The 26,358-nt window shown below is 40.0% G+C and overlaps 1 protein-coding gene across 1 annotated transcript in view; it reads left to right on the forward strand.

Moving 5' to 3' along the window:
* The window catches only part of LOC124613501 (methyl farnesoate epoxidase-like), a 164,712-nt gene extending 139,006 nt beyond the window's left edge, over positions 1-25,706 (forward strand). Inside the window, exons 7-9 of the mRNA XM_047142209.1 lie at positions 6,066-6,183; positions 25,309-25,450; positions 25,528-25,706. Of these exons, the coding sequence (XP_046998165.1) occupies positions 6,066-6,183; positions 25,309-25,450; positions 25,528-25,703 (436 nt within the window). The 3' untranslated portion in view covers positions 25,704-25,706. The remainder of the gene's footprint in view (positions 1-6,065; positions 6,184-25,308; positions 25,451-25,527) is intronic.
* Positions 25,707-26,358: the final 652 nt, after the last annotated feature.

Here is a 26,358-nt window from a genome sequence, read left to right on the forward strand (position 1 = left end):
AAAATGAAAGGTTCAGTTACAGTTTATCCTCATCCAGGATGTGCTCAAAAATATTCAAAATAATTACCAAAAAATACATCAAAGTATCTGAATTGCATAAAATAACGAGCTGTGTTTGCATTACTGACTTCAAAAAATCTTTAACGGACTAGCTTACAAACCGTATCACTAAATTTCGTTCAAATCTATATATCATTCACTATGAAATATTGCTAGGAGTACACAACAAATTCTCCATAAATAATTAAAACCCAATGTTTGCTTATTCAATGTAATTAACCAATTAGTAATATGTAGTTTAAAAACCAACGTTTGTTAATTGAATGTAATTAACAAATTAGTACTACTTAGTTTGTGAGGAAGAGTGTTACTTTAAATTCCATTCCCCAAATCCTGAGAACTCGAAATAAAACAGCTAATTTATGTTTCCATTACTTACTGTCACTAACAGATGGCTGCACTGGTAAAACATTTAAACTTGGATCTGAGGACCACAAGTTGCTTACTGTCACTGACAAATGACAGCACAGCTGAAAACACTACATAAACTATCCTTGCACCACACAACAGAGTCTCAAATTAATTTCTTTTTTTACATTTATGATGCTTGTCAGGTGTTGCAACATTCCTTACAAGACTAAATAGCTGCAAAAATACAACTGAAACACAAAAAAGTGCATCATTTATGTAAGATAACGTAACATTATTTTCCACATACACACATAGTTATCACAATAGTGCCTAGAACGGGGTTGTCAACTCTAAATTAAGTACTCCAATGCTATTTCCATACCCAAAGGGTACTTACAAAGAACGTGATCAACTAGCAGTTGACTTTCTAGAAGTTACACCCAAGTGGTCGATACCGAAAATTATCCTGACCATGTTTGTAACCTCAGAAAATACGTGGTAGCTAAAGTACTATCCTAATCACGGAAGTATACAAACAAATAGACAATCTGAGTGTAATTAATTAAGCCTACTTTTGATATAAGTCACAATACACCCTCAAATGAATTACACACATATCTAAATTGATCTCAAGCACCATTTTAGAAGGGATGAAGGTAATGTATCACTGTAAAAACACACAATCGATGACAATTACTGCTTTTATTGCAAATGATGCAGGCCTATTAGAGGTTATATGTGCACTAAAAATTCTTGCTGCAGTCTGCAATATTTACCAATCAGAACTATGGTGTCACAGTCCTCTAAAAGGCTTATAGAGTGTATTTCCTATAATCAACTATTAAATAACACCATCATCTACTAAAATTACACCACACACAAAACAAGGTTTAATTATTTCGTATCGTCATAACACTATGCATTCTTACACACATACAATACAGCCAAATGACAAAAAAATGAGAAAACACCATATCAGGAATGAGGGATGGTAGAGGATATTCAATTTGAGGAAGGAAGAAGTTGTTTTATTGCGATATATCACTTAAAATGCAGAACGACATGCTTTACTTATACACAGTGATGAGACGAGCAAGGGTTGTAACAGAGTGTTGGCATATCTCTACAGACAATGTCAGAGTCGATATCTAGAAAAAAATAAAATTATCATCATTTACTGCGTTATAAATAAGATTTCAGACACTTGCTAGTAAATAAAAAGTTTTCAAATTTAAATTTGCTGTATCATTTATTAAAATTAATAGAGTTGGCTTATGGCCACTAATGATAAAAACTGTTATCTATGCAGCACTCGTTTTTGATTAAGTTCAATAGGTGCATCACACTTGCAAATTCTGTGTTGGATAAGATTTGAAATGTATAAGATTTATACTTACCCTGTGAAACGGAGACAGGCAGGTGTTTGTGTAAAGTACATACTAAATAATTATCTACTGATCAGCAAGGATCGGAGATATTTTGTGTCCCTAAATGAAAACGATTTGCATATGTAAAAACGTAGTCATAAGTTAATTTGCTCTGAATCGGCAGTATTCTTAGATGGTAGAGTGCACAGCTGTGAGAAAGACTTATTTATGAATCATCCGCTAAGAGATGATTGCCCTAGAATTTTAACACATTTTTATCATCAATTTCTTAAATGATGTTCTGAGGGTATAATTTTCTCATTTAACTCCACCCTTGATGTCACATTTACATGTAAAAATTATAATACACCTGAGCTACCCTTTACACTCAAAAAGAATAATAGTGGATTAATCTTGAATGCTACACATTGTGATTTATCATGTGAACTATTTGATATGCCTAGTGTATTGCCAACTACATTTCATGCAACTGTACATTTGCCATTACTGAGAATTTTATCTGCTTATTACAATTATTGATACATGTTAACATATGGAGAGCATTCCTTATCAAGTTTTACTGAAGACAATAATGTAATTAAGGATATCCATGAAATGTAATTTCTTCCAATAATGAGTTGAACTTCATTGAAGCAGCAAATAGACTTAAGTCCTTTGATTCATCCAGTAATGTTAACACATACTTGATTGTCAGTACTGTGTTTTTTTGCTTTTATTAATTTGTATTTTGTCAACAGCATTTGTCTTGTATGAAATTGTCATCCTGAAAGCTTGCTTCTCAGTACCGAAAGTTACTGTGTCTGTACATAAAATACATGTTGCAATGTCTTCTGATGCCATGAATGGCGAAATAAATTCATAACGCCTAGGAGGTCGTTTTGAGTCACCTATGGTCGCTCTTTTTCTCTGGGGAGAGTGATGTAAGGGTCTACAGGTTTGCACGTAGCCGTACAGTATGTAACTAGCGCTCGACAGCCGACCTATCTTGGAATGCTGACAATTTGCTTGGTCAGTAGACGTGCGTCCGGATCCAGTGCGCCACAAGAGAGTAAGCCACTGGCCGCCATCCGCAGCACGCCATATAACTAGCGCGGCCTCGCGCGTGAATATGTCTCTTTTCTTAGCTCACCATGGAGCCTTTCGATACGACTGTAATTAGCCGGTGTTAGAATGTCAGACACAGTGATGACGGGTACATGTAGTGTGCGTGTTTTATAGTCAGTCTTTTGTTAATAATCTGTTTAAACTTACTTCTCGGTGTTCACGTATTCTGTACCTCAGGGACCCACTGCTTACGAATCCTGACAAATATTTCGTGTAATTATCATCTGGGGGTAACAACACAAACAACCGTCTTATAATATGAAAATTATTTTGAATATCTTGTATTGTGATAGCGTACATCGCAGTTCACCTGAAACTTGTTTTTGTCACCCCTAACAAAAACTATTCAGAGCACATGTATTGCGAAACGAGTGAAGAAATCCAAGAGCTGTAAAAAGCATTCTACACAATTGATGTTTATGTACTTTACACGATAATCTTGCTGTTCACTTTGGGTGAATAAACACTTTGTTTACTTTGAATTCCCTGCCTCATAAGGTAATTCGTTCTTAGGTAAACAGGCTCTATTTAACACGATCATTCTGAATTTCACACAAAAATGCATTAGCTTCTTTATGATATGTAGGAGGCCATAAGATATATGTTAAAGAATAAAGGCAGCTGCCTATTTTGCTAGACTGTTAGAGAGAAAAGATTTCTGGTGACTGAGACTTTTCCTGGCCTGCCACACAAAAGTTCAACGGATTCCTCTGGATAACAATGAAAGCAACAGGAAAATGAAAGAATTGATGGTAATAATAGAAGCACCATCATTTAAACAGAACTTATAATGTTGCACTGTGGAGATTTATAACTATACCACTTATCACAAATCTTTCAGAATCAACTTTATTTAAAGTAATTCTTTGCTATGGAATACTGTGTAAGGGGGGAGGGAGGAAAAGAAGTTCAATCAGCTTAAAAATTTAAATCATAACACAGTTTTAAGGAAAACAAATCTTGGAAACTGCAATTATGTGTTACATGGTGAAACCAGTATAAGGCGTTAATTTACCATTTGCTAGCAACAGATATACAAGAAAATTTAAACAATGGTAGCAATATTTAGTATTTTATTTCACACAACCAGACACAAAAGTACAGTTCAGCTATAGGTGACTTGACATCTGTGCCTGTGGGTGTCATCACATATGTATATAATTCTATTTTAAAAACAAGAACATAATCCTTAGTTTTTGAATATAATTATTTTTGTGTAGAAACTCCTTATCTGAGCATTGTGTAGCTTCTCACTGTGGAGTCTTACTCCGTAACGCAGTCTTGTTTTGAAATACTCACTAAGTACAGCTTTTCTCAAATGAGAAATGTGGCTATTGAGGGGATGGCCATGTGAAACATGTTCATTAAGCTGAAGAAAAACGTCCCACAAAGCTGAGATAACTAATTTTTCAAAGGGTTTTTCACATTAAAAACCGACATTTGTCTAGTACTTGCTGGCATATTTTGCCCAGAAAACATTATCGTTGAATATAATGGACAAGCTACCTTTGTTTTTTCTGTTCAAGATACATGAACTTGACATACTAGAACATAATGAAATTTTGCGAAAGTGGCACTTCATCATTTTGTTCCGTTTGCTAGCCAAATACAGAATGAAAGAAACTGGATGAAGTAAGCAAGCACATCATAGTTTTTACAATGGCAGTGCAATTAGCACTAGTAGCTCTTCAAATCTGAATGTTTCCAAAAATCTATGCCAAGCAGTTTCAAACTCCTGGACTTCTCTCGTGACTACTACTACATCAGTTTCTTGGGACTGACGCTTAGATACTGTTTTCTGAAGCAGTTTTGCACAATGATCAGGGCCGTTGTTTTAACGGTAATACCAATTTTGCCAAGTATTACTATCACTAAATCGTCTGAGAATCCTTGCTTGTTGCTCTGCCAGCCACGACTCCTTACAACAGTAAGAACACTTTCAGTTGATCTTGACGCACAGGTAAAGATGAATATCGGCTATTAATTATACCTACAAAACGGGTTCTTGTTTTTCAGTGCACTAGTAACGTTCCACCAGCAGCATCTTTTAATGTAAGTATTCAATTAATTGCTTGCTTTACGTATCAGTATCAGTGTAAATGGCAAAAGCCAAAAACTATAAGCGTTAATTTTGTGTAAAAACCGGACTTATGGATATAAATGGATTTCATTTTGTGTAAAAACCTAATAAAATAGTTCAGACGTATTGTTGATGAATTTACCAGAAAAGTAATGCTGCCTGGCAAATGATATTTTGTCTTCTATCCCTGTGAAAGCGGTGAACTACAAGACAGCGCATCAAGAACAGATATTCATTGAAAAAGTGTAATTTTGTTGCTTATGAAAAGAACTGTCAAAATGTTTCATCTGCTCATTTGTGAAATCGATAACTATTGCATTAATATTAGGAATTTCAGTGAAATGAGATTGATTGTACTATTTATTACTTGTGTAAAAGCAATACGAGAATTCATTTTGTTGTTAAAGTCATTGCTTGATTTCAGATAATGAGAAAAACTGTAACTGTCATTTCCACTCAATATAGCACGTATTAATAAAAACTTGCCCATCTGTCCCTATTCACGTGACTTATTGTCGTTTTTTAGGATAATTACGTATTGCAAAGTCTGTGTCACTTATGGGTCATATTCTGTTACGCGGAGTGTTGCATTGTTTCAGCGACCTACAGTAGGCTATTGCTGAAAGAGGTGCTTGTTCTTCCGAATTTTTGATACAAAATGTAATGCATCATTCTGTCATTTCTGCATCCATGCGAAGATCGAAAGTAGGAACCATGTTTGATCATCTTCGATGAAGCAATATCGATCAACAGAATCGAATATTGCAGACTGAGTATCATTATCTTTCGTTTCGGGCCATGACGAATATGCGTTTTGAGAGTAGTGTTATTCTTTTGATGTGTACAACTCAAACGAGAACGCAAACTAAGAGACGTAATCGTCCTGAAGTTTGAATCATTTCTGCTCTGGCATTTTTAAAACAACGTTTCAATACATTCTTTTATAAGAAGAATTTATGTGAATATGATTCATAAATAAGCAAGACCTTGACCATTGTCACATGTTTTATATAATTCACATAAAAGTGTTGTATGAAAATCAATGTCTATGAAATAATAATAGGAACATTTGTTATTTGTAGATTGGTTTACACCAGAGCTGCTATTATGGAATCACAGAGAATGTGTTACGTCATACCAACACGTGGAACTCGACGGGTGCTAGAAGACACCACCCTACACGGCTGTAAACTTCCAAAGGTTAGTATAATAATGTGTCGCATGGAAAAAAATATAACGCAAACATGGGTGAAAATCTTATTGCTGAGAAATTTTCTCAGAGTATCAATTTCTTCCATACAAAATTCCAGGATTTCAATAGTTGACTTTTTACGTTCAGATAGTTATTGTGACATCTGTTTCAGTAGACGTATATGGTCTGGCTAGCCAACGATAGTCTAGCGTTGACTGTATTACAGGGTTACGGCGATGATCAACATCTTGGGCAAAACGACATCTCGTTTGCGGGGACGGTAATTTGCTTATTGTACCGTATCTTTTTTTGACACAATCACTTTCTTGTGATACAGTCACATCAGGTTTCGGCCTTCAAAGGCCATCTTCAGAAGCTATGGGCGGCATTTAATGAGCAGGTGTCCTTGCGTTGGCAGCTCACGCGTTGACAACTAACTGAGGTGCGACACATATGCGTTCTACACTCGCAAGTTACCCTGACGTCGTAGAGTAGCGAAAGATAGAAACTGAGTTGGAGTAAACATGTTGTCATAATAACTATATTCCTATAGTCCTTCTCGAAGAAGTAACAAGGTTTCTTTTTCATGTACTTCATTTGTCACAGCACACAGAGCAGGGGCACAAACAGAGATTATAACAAATTAACACCTTGTTTCAACCTCAAATGGAGCTCAGATCTACCTAAAACGTAATGCCGCAAGAACACAAACCAAAGAAGCTATTAATGATACATTAGTAGCAAACAGCGGAACGAAGTGTGCTAAGAAAAGCAGAATTGGTGAGCTGAAAGAGATAGAAGTAGTTCATACGGTAATCAAAGTAACGTATTACCATTCGATTTCTCTTAAAATATACACTGGTCAGCCAGAACATTATGACTACCGACCTACTATCGATACAAACCCGACGATAGCATCGTCACGTGGTGAGGGATGACTGCTAGTCAGACACACGCACTGTGCATGTAGTATCAGTGAGCATGCTGCCATGTGTATAATGGGGAAGGCATATGATTTATCTGAATTTGACTGAGGACAGCTTATCATGGTCCGCAGGCTCGGCACGAGCATTTCGGGAACTGCTCGACTTTTCGGGTGTTCGAGGAATGCTGTGATGAGTGTCGTCAACACGTGGCTAAATCTAGATGTAACCAAGACCAGACGTCGCGTGGCCGGACAACCACCCCACGTCAAAGATGTCGGATGTCGTAGGGTGTGCAGACTGGTGAAATAGGACAGGCGGCGAACTGTGTCGGAACTAAAATCAGACTTTAATGCTGGGCAGAGTACAAGTGTGTCTGAACACATAGTGCACCGATCACTCCAAACGATGGGCCTCCGCAGCCTCCCATGCAGGTGCCGACGTTAGCACCACGACATCGGCACTTTGACTGAAATGGGAACGTGACCATTGGTTCAAATGGTTCAAGTGGCTCTGAGCACGATGGGACATAATTTCTGAGGTCATCAGTCCCCTAGAACTTAGAACTATTAAACCTAACTAGCCTAAGGACATCACACACATCCATGCCCAAGGCAGGAGTCGAACCTGCGACCGTAGCGTTCGCGCGGCTCCAGACTGTAGCTCCTAGAACCGCTCGACCATTTCGTGACCATTGGCGCTGGATGTTGACTCAGTGGCAGAGCTTTCCATGATCTGACAAATCTCGATACCTTCTTCATCATGCCAATGGAAGGGCACTAATTCGTCGACTCCCATGGGAACAGCTCCTTGACACCTGTCCTGCAGGACAGAGACAAGCTGGCGGCGGCTCCATTATGTTCTGGGGAATATTCACATAGGTACACATGGGTCCAGTGGAGCTCGTGCAAGGCGCCAATAGGGCCAATGAGTAACGTACACTTGTTGCAGACTACGTACACTCCTTTATAACAATCATGTTACCTGACAATAGTTGCATTTCTCAACAAGACAATACGCCATGTCACAAGGCCAAGAGTATGATTGGGTTTTTCGAGGAACACGGGGGCGAGTTCCAATTTATGTGTTGACCCCATCCCCCCTTGCTCAACAGATTTGAACCCGATCAAATACATCTGGGATGTGATTGAACATGGCGTTAAAGTTCATCGCCCACCCCCCTCCCTCCCTGGAATTAACGGGAATTAGGTGACTTGTGTGTGTGTGCAGATGTGGTACCAACTCCCTCCAGCGACTTACCAAGGCCTCAGTGTTTCCAAGCCACGAGGCGTCGTTGCTGTTATCTGTGCCAAAGATGAACATACTGGCTATCAGGTAGATGGTTATAATGTTTTGGCTGATCAGTGTAACTGATTTGAAGGTTGGAACCATGTTGTCGATCCATCGCTGGGTATTTAGTTTCTCAGAACAAAATGAACTTTTATTGCAGTATTTGTTTTGCACATTAGCCAGTCTCGGTCTGCTGCGATTTCAAATGCGGGTGTAATATAAAACACTGACGTTTATTGTTGTTGATTGTTATAGCTACACTTCAAAATGCTCAAGAAACGAAACTGGGTTATATACTAAACGAATGTTGATGACATAGTTCAGCTTTCATAATAAATTGTACAGCCTATGATGGAGAAAGCGGTTTTTGACCTGCATTAAATATCTTGATACTTTGGATCTGAGTGTGAGGATACTAAGTAACTGATTTGGCTCATTTGATTTTTCTTGTATGTATCCGTTCCATGCAAAATAAAAGCCTGACCCGTTGTTCCTAGGTATTGTGCCAAGGAGGATTACACGAATCATCGCACTAAGTGATATTTCAGCCATTTGCAGGAGATCCCTTTCTGCAATTACGCCTAGAAGAACACCCAAAAGTCATTGAAGGCCTTTTTCGTTTGTCTAGCAAACCTTTTTAAAAGAATTACAAAAGCATTCTCACAATGACAAGGAGGCAGCATTACCACACCCAAACAACACATGATAAAAACCTTTTTTTCGTAGTGACAATCTCCTTGGTTTTACGTTGTGTTCCTATGCTCGCAGAAAGGAATAATTAACAGAGATCGGCTTCTTGCAGGATCACATTTTTAAGTTTATTTTCACGACATGTTGCAGCACAGCTTAGCAAACTGAATTAAATATGCTCACAGTGTGTAAATAAATTTATTCTATTTAAGACCTATAAATTAAAGTTATACACAGTATACAAATTAAAAAGCAAAATCTCGTACAAATTCATTGCAACTAATGTGAGAGCTGCACTGTCTTGTCTATAAAGTCTTATTTGTACAAGACATTCTGAACTTTATATAAAGCATCATCAGCGGTCAGTTTTGTCTCCCGCATTATTTTCACGTGATCTTCTATCCACAGGCGTTTGTTTAATTTCTAGCACACTACACTGGGATTACATACAATATTTTCTCGTTTACATTTTTGTATACATCCACATTCACGTCGTGTACTTTGTGTAGGTACTTTGCTTTGATCCTATCGTTTCGTTGTTTTGATTGTGGTAGTGTATACTATTTCGCTATGTGTTCCAAGTCCATTAGTACTTCTTCCCGTATAATAATTCACACATGTACCAAGACTGTTTCAAATCGTTTCAGGCATTCCAGAGTTACAATGGAACACCCAAAGATGTGTATTATCGTACATAGACGACATTTTGTGTTTTCTGAGAATATCTATTACATTCACGAGTTTATACTGAAAGCGTTTAGAAGCTATGTCCCAAATAGTGAACTGACCCTTGACTAATTGTTTCACTGGCCACACTCAGGTGAGAGTATTCGACGAAGATCTGTGTACAAAATAACCACTTTATGCAGCATTTCGGATTCACTCGATCAATTTCAGGTAAAGTGAATCATGGAGAGGGGGGAGGGGGATAAGTAGGGCACTGGCCATTCTGGCAAAAAATCGCTTAGTCAGCATCAATCAGACAGCTGAGGCAATTATATATGTAATATTCCGCTTACAGCAGCACCAGTACTTCCTTGTCTTGAAGGTAACTACACACCAAGGCCAAGAAGGGGAGGGGGTGGAGAAGGGGAGGGGTATGGGACTGGTAATTGTGTCGTATCAGCATCAACAGTACCTTATCTCCAAGCCCATACCAGGAATCAAGACTTCAGTAGAAGCACATCTAGCTATGTGTGAATGCATGTAGTGGGAGGGAAGGGGGAGACCTCCACAACCTGCCCCCTCCCCTCTGCCTCGTACCCTGTACCTATGTGACAGCCAGATATGATAAGGAATCTGAATTGCCTAAAGTACAGAAAAATTTTGTCAACAAGGTTTCCATTATTGTCTTCCAAAATTCCTGGCTCATGAGTCACATTAGTAAAATTCATGAGAAGCTGTATATTATTCGCCATGGAAAATTGGAATGATTAGATAGCATACTTCTCTATAAATAATTAAAAAACAACATTTGCTTATAAAATACAAGTAATAAATTAGGAATTCAGGTTTGTTAAAATGAGTTTCATCTTTAATTCTATCCCATAAATAATGGAAATGCAAAAAAAATCAAGTCGTGTATCACATCCCAGTTTCTCTTGTCACCAGCAGGTGGCTACACTGCGACAATATAGCACAGTTCAATCTTTGAAGCACAATTTCTTTGAGGTTAATACTGCCACCAGTAGGTGGCAGAACTGTATAAATGTGGATAGTTCGTTGTTTTGTACAATGGGTAGTTCTCACTATCACCAACAGAAGTTTCAACTGTTAAAACGCAACAGAGTCGAAAATTAATTATTTTTCAATATCTAAGATGTTGAAATATTCTAAAATGTCTGCAAATTACATAGGGAGTGAACAAAGTGCGATGTTTACACAAATTATCCAGAGCCCAATTGAGGTCCAGTACATGAAACACAATTAATGTACACAATATTGCGAAAATATGTCAATGTGAAAGAAAGTGCAAGTTAATTCCATATACGCACATATTTGACCATTTAGTGCCGAAAATTGTGTACTCCAATGCTAGATATCCATACTTAACAACTGACATTTTAGAGGGCAAGCCTAAGGATTCTGTGTCATAAAAGTAACCTGACCAAACTTACAACTGCAGGAAAATGTGTGTTAGCTAAACACTATGCTAAGCAAGCAAACATGTAAAAAAACTCACAGCCTGAGTGTAACTAATTAGACCTATTTTTGATGTAAATCATGTTAAACCCCCAGATTAAATATTTCCGTATTTAAATTGTTCACAAGCACCAGTTTAGGAGGGACAAAGATAATGCATCATGTTATTCACTAAAAAAATATAATTGATGCTATTGATTGCCAGTTATTGCTATTATTCTAGATGAAACAACGTTTACTAAAAACTACATATAATAACAGCAATTTGCAGTCAGATCCATGGTGGCGAGGGTCTCTAAAAGCTTTGTAGGCTGTATTATTTTCTGCAAGTATGAAGTCACAATATTCCAAAAATTCTGCAAAATGTTTCAGCAACACAAAATGTGTGATGTTTGCATCGAGTATCTCGACGTCTATGATGGCACAATATTCTAAAATGTGCTGGAAAAATGTACTATTTACGTTGTAGGAGTATCTAAATACAATACAATTGTCTACCAAGAGAAGGAAGAAATAAATTGCTTTATTACAATATAGCCGTTACACTACAGAACAAAAGGAACAGTTTATAAACACTCGACCAAAAGTGGTAACAGTAAGAGATGCGACATTTCCAGAGATAATCTCAGAGTTAATACCTCTGAGATAAAGTAAAATACTTATCATTTATTATGAGATGTTTCATACTTTTCAAGCCCAAATAAGCTCCAAAACTTAAATACTGCTGCATCTAATGCGTCAATATAACTCATTAACGTGCATGCTCATCGCAATACATGCAAGACTTCTAGGGAAATTCAAGCAAAACTAACATTGTATTACAAGTAAGACTGCTCATCTTGCAAACACAATGAGGCATCAAATATGCCTAAGGCCTATTGCAAGACATTTCATGATCACCAACCACTGCTATAAATGAATTCCGAAACCCATATCGAAGAGAGGTTATTGGCTGTAAGGTACAGATATGTAAATGTAGATTCAGAATTATTTGGGTTCTAAAATTTAGTGGGTCATAAACAGAAATTATATCAGAAATTCTACCAAACCTTGACGCCGCCTCAGCTGCAATACACACACAACATCAAGTCCTCAACCATATCGTACATGTTAGGGTCCCCAATAACAGTCTTACAAAGGGATCAAACACATGATCCATTCTGTAGTGGTCTCCAGCCTAGTATTACCACGTTCTTTAGCCAAGGGAGGTGTAAAAGTTTTCTGTAGCTGCATGTCTGGATGCTTTATAAACTCTATAAGTAGGTTAACAGTAACTTTGTTCATTCCTGCTCTTATGATTTGACATATAAATGTATAATATAGGGTTTACTATAAAACTGGAGGTCATTCAAATTAAACACTCAACTCCAATTGTGTCATCATATAACATATCCCTATGTGTCACTGTATATGAAAGATATCACCTCCAAGTGCCCAAGTGCACATCACTCTCCACCTAGGAAGCTTTATAGGCCCACCAAATCAGGCTGGTTCTGCTAATATAGATTCATAATGCAGTGTCCTGAGACAGGATAGTAAATGAATCCGTTGATAACATATTCCACATAAAGTGGGGATTAATAGTAATGTAACAGAATAATTTAATGGTAAACTCTGCGATTTGTTTATGAAAGAGTGCCAAATCGCGACAGTCAGACTCCCCCACTGACAGTATTGTGAGGAGCAATATTTCTCCATTTTTTAATATACAGTCGATAGGCAGCACGGCTATATCAGAACTAATACGCTCACAGAAACCAACCACATCAGACAACATTTAAAGCCTTTTTTGGGCGTTCGTGTGATCATTGGTCCTTTCAGAGAGACGAATGTGTGGGCAGGCCACTTGCCTTGTACTTATACTAAGGTTTATTTCAATATCCTGCAGAACCCAATCCTCCAGATCTGGTGTATGCACAGTCTGCCACCTAGCATCGTCTGCTGAAAGGACTCATTTTCACACAAACTCGCAAAAATGGCTTCAAATGTTGTGTGATGTGGTTTATGTCTGTGAGGATACTTGTTTTGGTATAGCCGTGCTGCCTCTCGACCAATTCCATCTGCTTGGCCATATGCAAACACCATCTCAGCTTATTCCCAATATAAATACCAGACCATTTGCGCTGCTTACAGTACGCTGCATCTGTTATACAGCCTGCAACCCACAAGGACTAAACAGCACATGATCACAGGAAATTTCACTTGTCAGCTCCTCCTATCATGGCAATGGCGCATTTCTGGACAAATGTTCATAGGACATTTTTTCTTCACTTTTCCGTTCGGAGTCTGTCCCTGAAGTTTGTCGGTTTTGTTAATGCTCATCCTCTAAGAACACTGTAAAGAACCTACCACCTTACAACTCAATAGTAGCATATACCAGTGGTGACATAAAGATTGTTTGATAATGTGTGTTTCCAAATACATCAGTACCTCATAGTCTCTTTGAGGTGAGGAAAACCATTTTGTCTCACATATCCACAATAGCAGCCTTTATAACAGGGAACCACACATCTACCAGTAACGTCATATGCTTTGCAGGGAGTCTCAGAGAGCCAGTCCTAGCACCGACGAATTCTTGTCAGCATGTGGCTATACACTTTTATAATAATCTCTCTTTCGGGTGCCCCACTATTTATGGGCGCATGCAAGGGGACTGTGCAGCAAGGATATCATCTTTTTCTCAGAATGCATACTGACACGTGAATTTCTGTGGATATCACTTATTCAGGTGTGACCAATAGCTGTCATGAAGAACAGAACAATGTTATCACACAGAAACGTATGGTGTATTTCTGTGGAAATAACACACATGGTGTGACGAGAAGCTACACTCACTCCCATGACCATGACTCTGTTATCCATTGTTCTGCAACTGTTGTGATCCGGATTGACAGTGCACAGTGCCAGTGCTGCAAGACTCCTCTTGGTATCAGCCAAGGCTGAGAACCTTTAACTGTAGACTTGGCATTGTGCGTGGTTGCACTCTCTGCTGCAACCGAAGAGCAGGCAGGACTCATGGTTAGCAGCTGCAGCTGCATAGCATTTACTGCAGACTTGAACGCCAGAGGGCCCCCAGCGCTTCTGTTGAAGTCTTCTACTCTTTAAATGAAAAATACAGTTTTGTTTAAAAGAGGGCAATTTATTTATTGGCGGACTATGTGATGATACTTTGCAGAAGCAACTACACCACAGCCGACCACATGCAGTTTCATATGGTCACATTCAGCCTTCGCACTCGCACTAAGCACAACACACTTAACAGCTAACGCCTAACATTTGACACCTAACCCCTGATACCTAAAACATAATGCCTGATGCTTAATGCCTAACGCCTAATTCCTGACACAGTATATTGTCCGTAAATGCACCGTTATATGACCAACGTCCAGTGCTTTAAATATTACACAACACACGCAGCTTGTATTAAAATGATGTGTAACATAGACATGATATGATCTATTTTCTATAAGCACACACTCCTTCCATTGCTATTCATAACATTTCCGGCCTTTTTTTTCTCCAAATACTCCATATCTCCATTCTAAGATACATGAGGAAAGACATGAAATGAGTAACAAATAGCACAGTGCAATGTTGTAGCACTGTTCGATGTTTTACCACAAATACACCGCTAACACACACTAAAACGAGTAGCATAACACGATAACTTCGTTTAACATTAAAACCATAAGGTGCAGATAGATGCTCGCTAGCCACTAAATAATATATATAATGACACTTATACAGAATACATGCCTCTGAAAGTCATCTACACACAGCTGCTGCAATAGTTAGATCCCTCTCAGGAAAGTGTTAAGCTGACATCAGCGAAAATCAGTTTGTACTGGGGCTATACACAGCAGGTTATTGTTGTGTCTAGACAAGACAGCCTAGACACAATGAGAGGAAGCCGAAAGGCACGCGCTTAAGCTCACGCAGGCTGGCGTGAGGTCTGAAACAGGATACGTAATGAATGCTATAAAGAAAAGTACGTAGCTTCTGGAATACTTAACTTTAATCCACATTTGTAGAACATCGCTCTTGATGATACATTAATAGAATCTCAATATCAATTGAATACGGCGCCTTGCTAGGTCGTAGCAAATGTAGCTGAAGGCTATGCTAACTATCGTCTCGGCAAATGAGAGCGTAGTTGTCAGTGAACCGTTCCTTGCAAAGTCGGCTGTACAACTGGGGCGAGTGCTAGTACGTCTCTCTAGACCTGCCGTGTGGTGGCGCTCGGTCTGCAATTACTGACAGTGGCGACACGCGGGTCCGACGTATACTAATGGACCGCGGCCGATTTAAAGGCTACCACTTAGCAAGTGTGGTGTCTGGCGGTGACACCACAGTTATCTACCTATTCAGATTAGTATTCCGAACCTAGATTGTCTGAAGTGGAACAGCGGCATTCTGGTAATAGGGAACACCTCATCCTGTCATGACAATACATGCCAAGATTCCACATTATAACCATTGTAGCATTAACACAGGTATAAATCAGGCATAGAAGCAAGGCATCCAATGTAACTCACAGGTAGGCAGATCGAACTAGAGAATTTGAAGTCAATGGTCATGTGATCAGTGTAGTTAAAGATACACTGCGGTTCATAAGGCTTGAGACACAGATGAAGGCATCTACCTGTAATGTACAGTACGTTTATACCACGATACCCATGCAGTCTGCAGTTTTCTCGACGAGTATGGAGGTGGGGGTCCTTTAAAACAGAGAGCAGCTGTACACAAAGATATTAATGTACGCTACTGGCCATTAAAATTGCTACATCGAGAAGAAATGCAGATGATAAACGGGTATTCAGTGGACAAACATATTATACTAGAACTGACATGTGATTACATTGTCACGCAATTTGGGTGCGTAGATCCTGAGAAATCAGTACCCAGAACAACCACCTCTGGCCGTAATAACGGCCTTGATACGCCTGGGTATTGAGTCAAACAGAGCTTGGATGGCGTGTACAGGTACAGCTGCCCATGCAGCTTCAACACGATACCACAGTTCATCAAGAGCCAGTTGCTCAGCCACCATTGACCAGACGTTTTCAATTGGTGAGAGATCTGGAGAATATGCTGACCAGGGCAGCAGTCGAATATTTTTTGTATCCAGAAAGGCCCGTACAGGACCTGCAATCAGCGGTCGTGCATTAACCTGCTGAAATGTAGGATTTTGCAGGGATGGAATGAAGGGTAGAGCTACGGGTTATAACACATGTTAAATGTAACGTCCACCGTTCAAAGTGCCGTCAATGCGAACAAGAGGTGACCGAGACGTGTAACCAATGGCACCCCATACCATCACGCCAGGTGATACGCCAGTATGGCGATGACGAACACACGCTTCCAATGTGCGTTCACCGCGATGTTGCTAAACACAGATGCAACCATCATGATGCTGTAAACAGAACCTGGATTCATCTGAAAAAATGACGTTTTGCCATTCGTGCACTCAGGTTTATCGTTGAGTACACAATCGCAGGCGCTCCTGTCTGTGATGCAGCTTCAAGGCTAACCGCAGCCATGGTCTTCGAGCTGATAGTCCATGCTGCTGCAAACGTCGTCGAACTGTTCGTGCAGATGGTTGTTGACTTGAAAACGTCCCCACTTTTTGACTCAGGGATCGAGGCGTGGCTGGACGATCCGTTACAGCCATGCGAATAAGATGCCTGTCATCTCGACTGCTAGTGATACGAGGCCGTTGGGATCTAGCACGGCGTTCCGTATTACCCTCTTGAACCCACCGATTCCATATTCTGCTAACAGTCATTGGATCTCGACCAACGCGAGCAGCAGTGTCGCGATACGATAAACTGCAATCGCGATAGGCTACAATCTGACCTTTATCAAAGTCGGAAACGTGATGGTACGCATTTCTCCTCCTTACACGAGGCATCACAACAACGTTGCACCAGGCGACGCCGGTCAACTGCTGTTTGTGTATGAGAAATCGGTTGGAAACTTTCCTTATGTCAGCACGTTGTAGGTGTCGCCACCGGCGCCAACCTTGTGTGAATGCTCTGAAAAGCTAATCATTTGCATATCACAGCATCTTCTTCTTGTTGGTTAAATTTTGCGTCTGTAGCACGTCATCTTCGTGGTGTAGCAATTTTAATGGCCAGTAGTGTATATTCCTGACAAAATACTCCAACCTCCAAACTAGTCGAGAATACGAAAGGCTGTATGGTTATCATGGTATAAACATTTGTTACAGAGAGATGCCTGCATCTATAGCTGGGGTAGCTCGAGCCTTACAAACTGCAATGTATCTACTACTACACTGAGCACGTGATCACAGCCTTGCAATTCCCTAGGTGGTTCTGGCTACCTTTGAGATAAGAGCAAGAGATTTAAATTCATATGTGGCAGAGAAGATTTGTAGGATATAATGTGTTGGCTGAGTGGATCATGTTCGAATACCAAAACTCAAATAAAATTAAAAAGAAAACAGAAAAACGCCCTTGATGTAGATGTGTAGGGCCTGATGGCACTCCTGTTGTAAAGCTTAGTATGGACAGATTCATTGTTGAAACTCATTGCAGCAATTTTGTGTCGCAGACGCTTTACGCCAGACTTTTTCGCCCCTCCATCCGAAGAATCGTAATCACATGCTTGATTGAAGGAAAGCAGATACCGGTAGCTGAAAGTTGAGTCTCGGCTGCGATGCTGCAAAATTTCGTTTATATAAACCAGCCAAGGAAAGGGGAGCTACTATGCACTGTGGAATCCGAACCACAGTCTAATTGTGCTGTATCCCCACTTCCTTGACGGGTGAATGACAGGTTTAAGCGCAAAGTAAAAAGTGCTCATACTGGGATTCGATCCCACAACTTTCCGGCAACTAGCTGCAGAATCTGGTGCTAGGACACAACGCCATATACATATTTGTTTGCGCTTGCTGCTTTCTCGAGTCACTGCTTTTCCCGCGAGTTGTGACGGCTGATCGCTCGGTGGATTTTGCATCGTCATCGTTTTCGCAATGTCGAGATACTTTAATTCACATAATTCAGTCAATTTCTACGAAATATTTATAAATTGTATACAGATACCTTCTTGATGAATCGGTTTATCGAGTAGTCAAACCTAGATCAAAAGCCGTACGCCACTTCCTGTGATTAGCCTTCATATATAGAAGGAAGCGGTTAAAGGCGCTGCAGTCTGGAACCGCAATACCGCTACGGTCGCAGGTTCGAATCCTGCCTCGGGCATGGATGTTTGTGATGTCCTTAGGTTAGTTAGGTTTAACTAGTTCTAAGTTCTAGGGGACTAACGACCTCAGCAGTTGAGTCCCATAGTGCTCAGAGCCATTTGAACCGTTTAGAAGGAAGCGAGCAGGCGACTTCACTTTATACGGCGTGAGTCAGGAGGAAAGGCATATGCTTTGAGGGTGATAGTGCTAGTGATTCCGAACAAAAAACTTTAAATGAACGTATGCGCTTTTCTTAACTACGTCCAAGATACAGCAGTTTGAAAATCGTGGGTGTTAGCCGCATGTCATGTCCTTCACCGACGCTCACATGTAAAAACAACCAAAGCGACAAAAGGCCACATAGCGTTGTTTTTACTTTTCATAGGTCATTTTTCTGAATCCGAACCTCTTTTTCCACACACACACACACATTGATTTAGCGAGCCCACTGCTTCCATCAATTGTCTTCCGATGTATCTTCACAGCAACTGACTTGTACACCAGTTGGGCTGATGCATCTCCAATTGCAGATATTTCGACACAAACAATGGCCGAGATATTCTTTACTCATTGAACTCTTCGTTCGTATTTTACGTGCATGTGTTCAAATAAAGGACTTCATGAACGAGCTCATATCAGTACGACAGTTGCTTCCTACAAGACTTGCAAAATGTGTTGTAGTTGACAGTGGACATTTTTAACATCTTTTGTGTTGTAATTAAACATATCATTATATCAAAATGTCTCATTAGCCGGCATCTGCATTTGTTCTGTTCCCCATTGTTTTCCTTAGTTTCTCCTGAAACAGTTAAGAACAGGACATATGTTCAGAGGACACTTTTTGTTCAGAATGACGTATTCTAACACCACTCAAAGTATGTACCTTTCCCTCTGACTTACCCTCTATACGCATTGAGGAGACGCAAAATAAATGTTTGAAAGTTTTACTGAACTTCAAAATAGTCACCGTCGTTATGTATAATCCATCGTCACCAATGTGGAAGTTGTAGGAAATCCTTAGCAGCACCAGTTGTGTTGCTAATGAGAGTGGAGCTGTCTATTACTCGAAGAATCTCTGACGATTCTCAAGCGAATACCATGAAATTCTCCTTCAGCTTAGAGTTCAAGCTGGAGTCATGGCCTAGGCTGTGTCACAAAAAATAACAGCTTTAGAGAAAGAAGCGTCGACGCTTGCTGCTGTACCCACACTTCATTTTGCATGACAATGGTGAGGCACAAGTTGTGACTAATTTGTATTGTCGATTGAGCAGGGAAGAGCTGTACCATCCACCGCATTCTCTGGATTTAATCCCTTGTGACTTCAACTTGATAACCAGATTGAAGAAAGCATTCGCTTTAGAACCGTTACAGATATTCTTCGGGTAATAGACCGCTCCACTCGCACTATCAACACAACCGGCTGTACTAAGGGTATCTTACGACTAACACATCGCTGGTAAGGGGTTGTACACAATACTGGATACTAATCCGAAGGACACTAAAACTTTGAAACTTGTATCTGTTTTTTATATGTTGTAAATAAGTGTAATGCCACTATTGAAGTTCCAAGCTCATATGTCAGAATTGTTCCACAGGTTTCTATTCAAGAAACAGGTTAGCATTGCATATTTAAAGAGTATGGTCCGTCAGAAACAAGCTCATATGCATGTTAAGGTAATCATTATCAATAGTTCACTGCTGCATAGCAACTAGTTCGTCAGCAAAGTGTCCAGTCTTATTTTATTGATGTTATTATTTACAAATACTTTTATGACTTTTACTATATTACTGTGGTTTCTTAGACGTCACGTCTGGATATTCGCTCCCAGGATTCGGCCCCAGATCGAAGCCAGCATGCAGATTAACGCCAAGGGCCAGTGTGCCAGCCAGTTTGGATGTGACTTTTAGGTGGTTTCCCACATCCAACTAACCAGGAAAGTACTTGGGCTCGAACAAACATAAATACACCAAAATCGTGTGAGAAATAATGTAAAGGTCTCTTATTGCACTAGTGATACTCCAGCATCTGCAAAACTCTGCAGTCGTCCGTTAGAGGCCTTTGCGTATGCCATGCCGCATTGCACACAGACCTGCCGGTACGCCAGTCGGGACCAGTAGGGACGGTGCAGTGTGCCTCTGAAGTTGCGTTTTGTGACTATATTTGTGTATTGGCTCGGCGATTGGTAATCAATCCTGCTAATGTATTGCGATTGGTTGAGACGAAGTTACGAAGGACCCTTCTTCTTAAAGATGGTATTCGTGTAGAAGACGAATTATTCGCGTGTTTTCTGGTATCTCTTATAGTGTAGAAATATGAGTATAAGTTAGAAACAGATACTGTTGTAACACTAACACATAATGATGATGATAGGGATGATAACGACGAACAACTCATTGCAAACGGTAGTGCTACGGCAAGTGCGGGAAGAGGCGATGGAAGCAGTGACAGTGAACACCAACCGTCTCCCAGGAAGAAGGTTAAAGTTGCAAGTATCATCACGGCGTTTGATGACAACACACTGGAGAACATGTACGATGATTATTGCGTAAGAGGTTTCGACACGTACGACAAGCTACTGAAAAGATACCCTAAACTGAAGTCTAAAAGCAATATTAAAAACATACAGGATTACGTGGCAAAGAAAAGAGAAGGAAATACAGTTTTCAAAGGAAATCGTACACTGCTGTTCAAGACCATCAAGGAGCGTGTAATGGCGAAATTCGATGAAGCGCGAGAATGCGGTTCCGCCGTTCATTATTGGCATTTACAACATTGGGCTTTGGACGTAGCCAGAAATCTCGGGTGTACAAACTTTACAGCTTCATTAGGATTTATTACTAATTTGAAAAGGGAGTTTAGGATAACATTACGCCGTATCACTATGCTCCAAGCACGAAAAGATAAGGATGACGAAGAAGGGCTGATTGAAAGAGCTCAAGCATTTGATGCTCACGTCAATGAGCATATCACGAGAGAAAACATCGATATTAGTTCTGTATGGAACTGTGATCAGAGTCAGTTCAACTATGAACTTTCTTGTGACAGAACACTATCCATGAAAGGGGAGAGAAAAACAGGCGCGATATTGCAATCAGTTAACTGTGCAACACGTAGTTACACGATCGATGTTGCTATATCAATGGACGGACGATTGGCAGACAAACTCTGTATTTGTTTCCCAGAAATAGAAACGCGGAGCCCTCCAAATGTCGTCGTCGATGCAAGTGCTAGTGGGAAGATGTCGAAACAACATCTGAAGACGTTTTTTCTGTCAGTTTAGAATCCACATTTGTCGAGAAAGTCATTAGTACTTTGTGACTCCTGGTCTGGACATAAGGATGAACGAGTACTACTGGAAGCATCTGGCGGAAAACATATAGATTTAAAAATCATTCCGCCTAAAACTACAAAATATGCACAACCTCTGGATGTGTATTTCTTCAGGCAACATAAAATATAAAACATAAAACTTTGAGGTTCACTGATGACATTGTAATTCTGTCAGAGACAGCAAAGGACTTGGAAGAGCAGTTGAACGGAATGGGCAGTGTCTTGAAAGGAGGATATAAGATGAACATCAACAAAAGCAAAACGAGGATAATGGAATGTAGTCGAATTAAGTCGGGTGATGCTGAGGGAATTAGATTAGGAAATGAGACACTTAAAGTAGTAAAGGAGTTTTGCTATTTGGGGAGCAAAATAACTGATGATGGTCGAAGTAGAGAGGATATAAAATGTAGACTGGCAATGGCAAGGAAAGCATTTCTGAAGAAGAGAAATTTGTTAACATCGAGCATAGATTTAAGTGTCAGGAAGTCGTTTCTGAAAGTATTTGAATGGAGTGTAGCCATGTATGGAAGTGAAACATGGACGATAAGTAGTTTAGACAAGAAGAGAAAGCCGGCCGCGGTGGTCTCGAGCTTCTAGGCGCGCAGTCCGGAACCGTGTGACTGCTACGGTCGCAGGTTCGAATCCTGCCTCGGGCATGGATGTGTGTGATGTCCTTAGGTTAGTTAGGTTAAGTAGTTCTAAGTTCTAGGGGACTGATGACCACAGCTGTTAAGTCCCATAGTGCTCAGAGCCATTTGAACCAGCCAAGAAGAGAACAGAAGCTTTCGAAATGTGGTGCTACAGAAGAATGCTGAAATTAGATGGATAGATCACATAACTTACGAGGAGGTATTGAATAGGATTGGGGAGAAGAGGAGTTTGTGGCACAACTTGACTAGAAGAAGGGATCGGTTGGTGGGACATGTTCTGAGGCATCAAGGGATCACCAATTTAGTATTGGAGGGCAGCGTGGAGGGTAAAAATCGTAGAGGGAGCCCAAGAGATAAATACACTAAGCAGATTCAGAGGATGTAGGCTTCAGTAGGTACTAGGAGATGAAGAAGCTTGCACAGGATAGAGTAGCGTGGAGAGCTGCATCAAACAAGTCTCAGGACTGAAGACCACAACAGCAGCAACATATAAAATATACGCCAAGAGAATAACAGACTTCATTAAACTACGTTCCAGTAAAATGCAGCCGAAATTGCACCACAGATTCTTTATCATGAATATGCATTCTGTCATTTACAATCAGTTATCTGCGGGAGTATACAGACCAATGCTTCGTTACGCGTGGCAGAACGCTGGCTACGATATTGGTGAACCAGTGAACAACTTCAAAAGTGTCATTGACGTGGCGTTCAACACTGGTATTATAGAATGTGCAAATACTCCATGCGATCAACTAGCATTTTTTCACTGTGCGTTTTGCAGTCATTCGTATTGCTCGGAGCATTTTATTGACATTCGCCATTTACATTAATAGTTAAGATTGCTGCATTGCGTATGGCGTCTAGAATTACGAGGGCAGTTCAATAAGTAATGCAACACATTTTTGTTCTGAAACAGGGGTAGTTTTATTCCGCATTGAAATACACCAGGTTATTTCCCAATCTTTTAGCTACACAACACTATTTTTCAACGTAATCTCCATTCAATGCTACGGCCTTACGCCACCTTGAAATGAGGGCCTGTATGCCTGCACGGTACCATTCCGCTGGTCGATGTCGGAGCCAACGTCGTACTGCATCAATAACTTCTTCATCATCCGCGTAGTGCCTCCCACGGATTGCGTCCTTCATTGGGCCAAACATATGGAAATCCGACGGTGCGAGATCGGGGCTGTAGGGTGCATGAGGAAGAACAGTCCACTGAAATTTTGTGAGCTCCTCTCGGGTGCGAAGACTTGTGTGAGGTCTTGCGTTGTCATGAAGAAGGAGAAGTTCGTTCAGATTTTTGTGCCTACGAACACGCTGAAGTCGTTTCTTCAATTTCTGAAGAGTAGCACAATACACTTCAGAGTTGATCGTTTGACCATGGGGAAGGACATCGAACAGAATAACCCCTTCAGCGTCCCAGAAGACTGTAACCATGACTTTACCGGCTGAGGGTATGGCTTTAAACTTTTTCTTGGTAGGGGAGTGGGTGTGGCGCCACTCCATTGATTGCCGTTTTGTTTCAGGTTCGAAGTGATTAACCCATGTTTCATCGCCTGTAACAATCTCTGACATGAAATTGTCACCCTCAGCCACAAGACGAGCAAGCAATTCCGCACAGATGGTTCTCCTTTGCTCTTTATGGTGTTCGGTTAGACAACGAGGGACCCAGCGGGAACAAACCTTTGAATATCCCAACTGGTGAACAATTGTGACACCACTACCAACAGAGATGTCAAGTTGAGCACTGAGTTGTTTGATGGTGATCCGTCGATCATCTCGAATGAGTGTGTTCGCACGCTCCGCCGTTGCAGGAGTCACAGCTGTGCACGGCCGGCCCGCACGCGGGGGATCAGACAGTCTTGCTTGACCTTGCGGCGATGATGACACACGCTTTGCCCAACGACTCACCGTGCTTTTGTCCACTGCCAGATCACCGTAGACATTCTGCAAGCGCCTATGAATATCTGAGATGCCCTGGTTTTCCGCCAAAAGAAACTCGATCACTGCCCGTTGTTTGCAACGCACATCGGTTACAGACGCCATTTTAACAGCTCCGTACAGCGCTGCCACCTGTCGGAAGTCAATGAAACTATACGAGACGAAGCGGGAATGTTTGAAAATATTCCACAAGAAATTTCCGGTTTTTTCAACCAAAATTGGCCGAGAAAAAAAATGTGTTGCATTACTTATTGAACTGCCCTCGTACATCTACAGTGATATCTGTAGCATGACTGCAGAGTTTCGCAGAAAAACTACACCCACTAGCACATTCAGAGGTACATAATGGTCCTGTAACCAAACGTTCATACAGATCTATTTGTTCGAGCCCAAGTACCTTCCTGGTAAGTGAAAACCGGACTGGTAGTCACCTATGCGATTCACAAACATTTAGAAGCATTTATTGTACACTTGGGATAACAATAGACACAAAGGTTGGTTGCACAAATTACGTACTAGGCGGGAAAGCTATGGGATTGAATGGACATTGAGCCACCCTCTTCTATTAACACTGCAAATTCCAGTAATTAACATGTCCAAATGGTGAAGAAATGGCACGCAAGCCACGAAAAAGAAGAATCCCACGGTTTCATGGAGTTGAAACATTAATCTTTTTAATACAGTAAGTAAATTTCACAAAAGCAGGAAATCTACAAAAATATGACAAGAGTGATGGCAAATCCTCTGTGTTTTATTACCATTATCGCAATGCATATTGCAAATAGAAATTCCTAAGATCCAACCATTTCGTGTATGTTGCTACTTACAACCTGAGAAATAAGATCAATAAAAATAATAGTGCTATCTCTAAAGTGTACCAGAATAGAACTATTTCTTATGCTTTCTAAATTTAGAGATGTTAACATGAAGTAACTGATGCATTTTTTTATATCCAGAATACAGTTGTCCTGACAAACATTTGGTCATTGCATATGGATAAAGACCACTGGGGCGATCCTGAAGTGTATCGACCAGAACGTTTCATTACTGAAACTGGAAAGCTTAGAGAGGATGATGCATTCTTACCATTTGGTCTTGGTGAGTTGTTGCTAATTGAATAAGTAATGGTAACATAAATTGTAACTGATATCTGACAGCTTCAATTTGACTTTCAGGTCGACGTCGGTGTTTGGGGGAGCAATTGGCAAAGTTTTGTTTATTCCAGATGTTTGCTGGAGTCTTGCAAAAATTTCGTCTTGTTCCTGCTAATGGTACTGGACTGAAGCACTCTAATGTTGAGGGCATTAATCTTGCACCAAAACCTTATGACATTATTTTCAAACTTCGATAACATTGCAACAATTGAAAAGTATTATTACTTTCATTACTGCAACAACAACTAATAGGCGAATATATATATGTAAATTAGGCTGACAATTCTCAGTGAAATTAAATTTCATTAACTTAGTTGCGTACCAAACCTTTTTTTTAAGTTTGTGAAATCGCACAACAGTGTTCAAAGGAAAGATGAAAAGTGGATATAAGGTTGCTAAAAACTTGTTATATGCGAACAATAAGGGGAGTGTTTACATATTTCCTGGTATCAATATGTAAACTATAGGTGTCATCTAACGATTAAATTTTAATTTGGCTTTTTTAAATCCATTCAGTAATGTACTTAACATTTTAATTATGTGTATCTACACTCAAGTAAGTAAACCGAATTATATATGTCAGTCTCAGTAACAATTTGTCGATCATAAATTCCGCTATAGTTGTAAAAAGTATTTATTTCTAAAAAGGAAAGCATACCCACTTTCAGGACATAAGTCCCATATCCAGGTGCATCTACAAAATTTTTAAAATGAATAATAATACCTATGCACCTGGTTAAGATAATCTTAGGTAAACAAAACAAACAGAAACTTTTCGAAAAAACTCTATACCGACACTACAATTTGACTCAAGAAAGAATGTATAACTTAAGTTAAAATAGATTACAGAAT

Source organism: Schistocerca americana, chromosome 4 (assembly GCF_021461395.2).
Source record: "Schistocerca americana isolate TAMUIC-IGC-003095 chromosome 4, iqSchAmer2.1, whole genome shotgun sequence".
Taxonomy (NCBI): Eukaryota; Metazoa; Arthropoda; class Insecta; order Orthoptera; family Acrididae; genus Schistocerca; species Schistocerca americana.